This window comes from Antrostomus carolinensis, unplaced genomic scaffold, assembly GCF_000700745.2.
Source record: "Antrostomus carolinensis isolate BGI_N321 unplaced genomic scaffold, ASM70074v2 scaffold51616, whole genome shotgun sequence".
Lineage (NCBI taxonomy): Eukaryota > Metazoa > Chordata > Aves > Caprimulgiformes > Caprimulgidae > Antrostomus > Antrostomus carolinensis.
In genome coordinates, this window is record NW_010324963.1 from 1 (window position 1) to 6,917 (window position 6,917).

At 51.6% G+C, this 6,917-nt stretch overlaps 1 protein-coding gene across 1 annotated transcript; it reads left to right on the top strand.

The window, feature by feature from the left end:
• Positions 1 to 1,458: 1,458 nt before the first annotated feature.
• Positions 1,459 to 4,059, top strand: LOC104527365 (protein-cysteine N-palmitoyltransferase HHAT-like protein; the record flags this gene model as incomplete). The annotated part of the gene is made up of 5 exons (XM_010171061.1): positions 1,459 to 1,564; positions 2,120 to 2,187; positions 2,712 to 2,825; positions 2,976 to 3,179; positions 3,850 to 4,059. Coding segments are annotated over exons 1-5 (702 nt in total), but the record flags the coding sequence as incomplete, so codon positions are not given.
• Positions 4,060 to 6,917: the final 2,858 nt, after the last annotated feature.

Consider the following 6,917-nt stretch of genomic DNA (forward strand, 5'->3'; position numbering starts at 1 on the left):
TCCCACTAGGAAAAGCGTCTCCTCCAGGGCTGGGAAAAATGGGGTCACCCCACATTGATACCAAAGACACCCCCATATCCCCCCCCTCTTAAAAAAACTTCAGAAAAAAAATAATTAAACAATTAATAAAAATTCGCAATTAACTCCGCACCCACCGCAAAAGCTTTGCGGGGGCAGAGGGTGACCCGGGCACCTTCTATTGCTGCCTAAAATCAAGAGTGAGGCACCCCCCGTCACTCGTGGGTCACCCCCACCCGCGGGGATGTTCCCGGGTGGGTGACGGTGCCGGACGATGCCCAAGGGTGGGGCTGTTCTCTGCCCGCCCCGCCTGCTCCCACCCGCAATCGCAGCTGCCGACACGCAATGGAGAGGCTGAAGAGCTCGGGGTGGGCTCCCAAGGTTAATTAGTCTTGGGAGGAGTAATTAGTTCAGGGCTAATTGCAGGGCTGGGTGATGCCATCCCCTGAGTTCTACAGATACAGCTCAACCATGTCTGCAGGGTCCAAAGGGGGATTTAGGAGCCTCCCAAGAGTTGGAGGTTGGATAAAACCCCAGCAGAAGGTGAGCAGCAGCCCAGGGGAGTGGGGACATCCCATTACAGCCCTTCCAGCACGGGGTGGGTCTTCATGCTCTGTCCTGGATCACCTCCAAGGGTCCCATTAGGAATTAGAGGGGGTATCAGAAACATGCTGGAGGAAGCCCATCCAAGGTTCATGGCATCCCAGAGCATCTCTGAACATCACAGAGATCCCAGAATTGGCTCCATTGGAAAAGCCCTTTAAGATCATCGAGTCCAACCATGAACCCAACACTGACCAGTCCCCGACTAACCCATGTCCCTCAGCACTATGTCTACACAACTCTTCAATCCCTCCAGGGATGGGGACTCCACCACTGCCCTGGACAACCCCTTCCAATGCCTCAGAACCCTTGCAGCAAAGAAATTCTTCCTCACATCCCATCTCAACTGCCCTGGCCACAACTGGAGCCCATTTCCTCTTGTCCTGTCACTTGGTCCTTGGTTGAACAGACCCACCCCCACCTCTCTCCACCCTCCTCCAAGGGACTTGGACAGAGCCACAAGGTCTCCCCTCAGCCTCCTTTTCTCCAGGGAAATTAGAATGGACACAGCTCATTGAGAAGAGCCCTTTATCAGGACCACCCAGCTGAGCTGCCCCAAAACCTGGCTCCTGGGCGGGTTTCACAGCTGGACACAGCAGCAGCCTGACTCCCCACACCTGAGTTGTGTCCCAGTCTTCAGCCCCAGGTGATACCATCATCTTCAGCTACCAGCCATCAAGGAAGCCTGCAGAGCAGAGCTTCTGAGGATCAGCAGTACTTTAGGGTGTTTGAAGGGTGGGAGGGCAGGTGAGCTCTCACCCTTAGTTTTCTTCCCTCTTCTCCTTCCCTTTGCCAGGTGTGGATCCCCCACAGCGATTGGGGTGATAACCTGCCACCATGGGGGTGAAAACGATGCTCCCCAGCTACGAGCTGGGGTTCTACGCTCTCGTCGTGACATGTGCCGTGGTGTACAGTGGCAGTGGGATCTTCGAAGCATCTAGAGGTAACGTTCCTCATCTCTTTGCCCTCGAAGGAGGTCCTGGGAGGGATGTAAGGTGGCTGCTTTTACAGCTATCAACACCAGCAGTAGATCCTTGACTTTAATTTTTGCAGCAAACATCTTGGGAATCCTTTGCAGGGATCGAAAAGGATTATTATTTTTTTGCCTGGTTGCCCCCTTCCGCCCATTTCCATGGGTCAAGAGTAAGAAGCTGTGGCACATCACAGCTCTCCAGCCAGTGCCTGGAACATGCAACCAACCTGCCTACACAGGGCTGGTTGCCAAATTTTTTGTCGAAAAACCTGCAAATTTTATTGGATGAGCCAGAATTCCCTGAGATGTACACTGCAAAAAGGCTTTGCTGGAAAAGGTTGAGGTTCCTGACTCCTTATATGATTGTTCATGAGAATGAGGAGCTTTTGGGATGATGCTGTTTGAGCTCTGATGACTCATCATCACCATGAAGAAGGCTTCCTGCCTTGCTGAAACTCAAACCCCATTTCCCAGAGCTGTTTCTCTCCCTGTAACTCTGTTGGGTTGGGTTTTTTTTTTTTGCAGACAGTGTGAACAGAAAGGCCTTTCGGGACGGCATAAAGCCAGGCTGGCACTACTTCGGCAGGAAGATGGTAAGTGGAGGAAAGTCTCAGTCTTTTCTGGCAACATGGTTGGTGCTGGAGAAGCAGAGCTGCTTTGTCTACTGCTGACATACTTTTGAAAAGTCCACGTGACTTGTATTTTGCTCCCTCAAGAAATAGTCAGGAAAATATCAGCCCAGCAGCACAATGAACGCTCTGCTGTGTGTGCTGAGAGGAGCAACCTCTGCTCAGCTCTCATAGAACCATAGAATGGTTTGGATTGGAAGGGACCTTAAAGATCATCCAGTTCCAACCCCCCTGCCAGCAGCAGGGACACCTTCCACTAGACCACGTTGCTCAAAGCCTCATCCAACCTGGCCTTCAACACTTCCAGGGAGGAGCAGCCACAACTTCTCTCTCCTTGGGTTTTATCATCAAGCTGAAGTGCTCAGCAGCCCTTGGGTGGAAAATGGGAAGAAAAAGCTTTGAAAGTTGGGTGGTTTCCCCTCCAGATGGGTGTTGGGGCAGGGGTGTGAGGACTGGGGTCATTAAGGCACCTGGTGCTGCTCCTACAGGACGTGGCTGATTTTGAGTGGATGATGTGGTTCACCTCGTTCAGGAACGTCATCATCTTCGCCCTCTCGGGACACGTCCTCTTCGGCAAGATCTGCTCCATGATAGTGCCACAGGTGAGTCAGGGATGTGGTGGGGTGGATTTGAAAGCACCAGGGTGACCTGAGATCTATGGAGGGGGTTTGGGGAATGGTCCAGGATGGGAGGGAGCAGGGTTGGGGCTTTTACCAAGCTGACCATGGGTCGGGGCTGCTCTCTTCTCACAGCACCGGGCCGTGATGTACATGCTGTACGGGGTCCTGGCTGTGCTGGGCAGCATGGGGCCCATCTACCTGATGATCATCCTCTCCCACTGCCTTGTCCTCTACTCTGTCGCACTGGCCAAGCAGAAGTGGCTCTGCTACGTGGCTGGGCTTTGCTGTCTTGCCTCCATCAAGATGGAACCATTCAGCTCCTGGCAGGGAGGTGCTGTCTTGGACCACTCTTCTGCCTCTTTGCCAGCCCATTTGTGTCCCTCTCCTCGGGTTCATCTCCAGGGAGGGCCTGTGGGTCACCCCCAAAACCCTGGGCACTTCTCCTGGCTATGTCAGAGCTCCCCCAGAGTTTGAGAGGGAGGGAACTTTTGTGCAGCTGAGATTGTGAATAATCTTTTAGGTCTCTGCTGCGTTAAGACTTTTTCTCACTGGTGGGTGGAGAGAAGCTCAGGAAGGACCTTATAAAACTACTCAGTCCTTCTGAAGGACAGTGCTGCCTGTCCTCTCCTGCTGCTTACCTCCTGAAATGTGTTCCACCATCTCCATCAGGCTTGTACTGGCTTTCCTTCACCCCCTGGGGAGGGTTATGTCCCTGCAACAGGGTGGCATTCCCACCCCAGACCAAAGCCTGCATGGCCCACAGCTGCTGGGTGAAGACATGGCCAAGAGGATCTACCACTTCCTGGCTCCTCTGAGATGCAGGAGCCAGGTAGGAAATCAAGCCCCAGTTTTCTTTTTGCAGCAGTGAGGCTCATTAGCTCCAGGAACAATTGGTTTTGGAGCATAATTAGGAGCTTTGCCTACTGCCCTGGGAGTGATGTCCTCTATGGAGGGAACACAGAAGTGACACCACATTCCTGGTGGTAATTCTTTGTTTCTCACCCAGAGCGGGTTTGTAACGGGAGCTTTTGATCTTCAAGATGTCCTCTTCTATGGAGGAAGCAGCTTCACCATCATGCGCTGCATGAGCTTCGCACTGGAGAGCTCTGAGAAGAAAGAAGGCATCTACTCTATCTTTGACCTCCTCAAGTACAACTTCTACCTCCCCTTCTTCTTCTTCGGGCCTGTCATGACATTTGACCAGTACCTTGCTCAGGTGAGTGCTTCTGAGGCAGGGCTGGAGGAGGACCTCTCCCTGCCTAAGAAAAGGCCAGTGTTTGCCAGTGAAGGTGCAAATAGTTGTAGAGCTTCTCATGGTCATGTAGAGTCTGTGGCCATAGTCTGGGCTGCTCAGTGATGCTGTGGGGTTTAGGGGGAGGGGCATAATCTGGTGTGTTTTTAACCTTCTCTTCTGGGTTTTTTGCCATTTCCTCTGATCAATACAGGAGGTAAGACATTGTTGTGGTGAAAACACCATGCTGGGATAAGGAGGAGAAGGTTCAGCCCATGTCCTTCCTCGCTGGGCACCTTCACTGCTCAGTGCCTCCATTTCCATGCACTGTGTCTGCGCTGCGCCACTGCTCAGTGCCAGGAGGCCATGGTGAGAGCCAGACATGTGGTGCCCATCTGTGGGACCTCTGTGTGCTGGTGGTTGTGAGAGCAAGGGCTGTCTCATGTTTCCATCCAGGTGGTTTGCCCAAGGAGGATGAATTTCTGGAGATGGTCTGTGTTTATTAAGATGAAGTTATTTCTCTAGAAGTAAGTAAGGTTGAGTGGAAGGTTGTGATTCAGCAACCAGGGGCTTCCTCTGCTCCCTGTCAAATAACCTGGTTCCCCAAGTCTTTGACTGTATCACACACAACCAAGGGGACTTTTTGAAGAGCAGACTCCAGAAAGCACTGGAAAACATCAGCAGAAGCCTGGCCTGGGACTACCTGACCTCTGGGGCTGTTTCACATCCAAAGATCAAGCAAAACATCAGAGCTCTCTCCCTCCTCACTCCATGTCCCTCACTCTCCTTCCCATCTCAACGTCTTTTTACACTCATGATCAGCTTTGGTCATCAAAGCAAACTGGTACTGCTTGCTAAGGAGGGAACCTCTTGCTTGGTCAGCAGTGGTGCTGGGAATGATTGCCACCACTCTTCTGTTTCTTTTTAAAGAAGAACATCTACATTGACTTTTTGAACCCAAATTGTCGTCTGACTGCAAGAGTGTTTTGGAAAAACACTTGTGAATTCAGAAGAATAAACAGCCCAGGGCAGGGGAGAGCAGCCAGAGCCTCCCTGGTGAGGAGGACACCCAAGCCCCACCCAGCCCAGCACCTTCTCTGCAATGTTGGATGTTTCATAAAGGGTTTGCGCTGGTCTTGTTTCATCCAGTGAGGAGGATGAGCCCTGATCCAAGTCCTGCTCCTTGGTGGTTCATTCACCTGAACATTTAACAACCTCATGATGAAAGGATGAGAGTGCAAGACTGAGATCCCTTGGGTCTTGCAGGATCTATTTAAAAGGACTTTTATAGCATTTGACCCTGAAGATCATAAGGTCAACTCTGGTTTCCCCCATAACGGGTGCTCATGGTGCATAGAGTTCACCAGGAGCCCATTCTCAGTAGTCAAGCACCAGGGGTGTCCAGGCCTCAGCTGGGCTCTTTTCCCCAGGCTGCTGGAAGAAATGTTTCATCCTAGGGCTTCATCTTTCCAGTTGTGTCTTATTTGTTGGGCTGAAGTCCAGAGGAGCATGGTTCCAGCAGCCTCCCTATCCAAGCCCCTTCTCACCCCATGTTCTTCTTCCTTCCCCAGTTTCCATCAGTCTTTCATGAGATGGGCAGCCCTGGTTTCTTCTAACACTGCAGCCAGGTATCTATAACTCAAGGCATTCAACTGCTGGTGTGTCCAAGACCTGAACTCCCACCACACCTACAAGGCTTGATCTGGAGGATCCTGCTCCTTTTCCACAGCCTCAAACCATGATGTTTCTAGTCACTTAATGAGCAAACCCCCCATTGCTTAAAACTCTTACAGCAAAGGCACAGGGGTAAGTCCCCAAGCCCTTTCCATGCCCCAGCCAGGGGTCCTGTCTTGCCTTGGCCACCACTGCCATCTCCTGGCTAGATACCCCCCTGCACTGTTGGAGCTGCAGCTAATTGCAGAGGTGAATTCCTAATTACCCAACAGCAATTATGGGACCAGGCAGATGGAGTCTCTTCTCTAGGGTGGAGTGTATGGTCCAGTTAGAGAATGGATCTGTCTCTTTGGCTCCTACTGGTGGAATCCCTGTACCCTCAAGTGTGGTGGGAACTCAGCTGTACCAGGGCTTGACTGATCCCATTTGAGTTGAAAAAGATCTTCCTGATGGGGATTAGGGGAACTAATTCACTTCTGTAGGGCTGGAAATGTGGGGAACACAACCCTAACCCTAAAGGGATGGTGGCAGAGTGCCACCACCACCATGCACAGACATGAGGATGGGTGGGGAAGCGAGGGGGGGACTTTGTGTCCTCCAACACATCTCCATGCCAGAGCTTCTCCTCCTTTGGCTTCTCCTCCAGCTCAGGATCCAGTGGCTTTTTAGTATCCTTAAAGCACTTGGTGTATAACAGACACACACACAAAAAAAATCCAGCAAAAGCTTTAATTCTCAGGAATCATCTGGATTTGATGATGGGGCTGGTGTGGCAGCCTGAGGATTACGCTGGGAGAGCTCCTGCCTCTCGCGGGGAATAAAGGGAAAGTAACAAACGTAAGAGGATTTGGAATAGAGCAGCAATTTTTACGGCGATGCGGGGAAGTGAGGACATCAGTCTGCCCAGGGTAATCCTGAAAGCTTCCTCTGGTGATTTTTATATCGCAACGGACAGAGATGTGACAGCTCCTGGAGGCACCAGCCCAGCTCCTGTTTGTACAAGACACAGCAGAGAAGAAATCCCCATCGATCAGGTGCCAACTGATTTGGGATGGTCCCTCTCATAGTAGGTGTCTGCAGCAGAAGCTTCAGAGACCATCAGTCACCATCCTCTTCTTCCTCCTGTATTTTCTGACACAGCATAAATACAGGCTGGGTGATGAATGGCT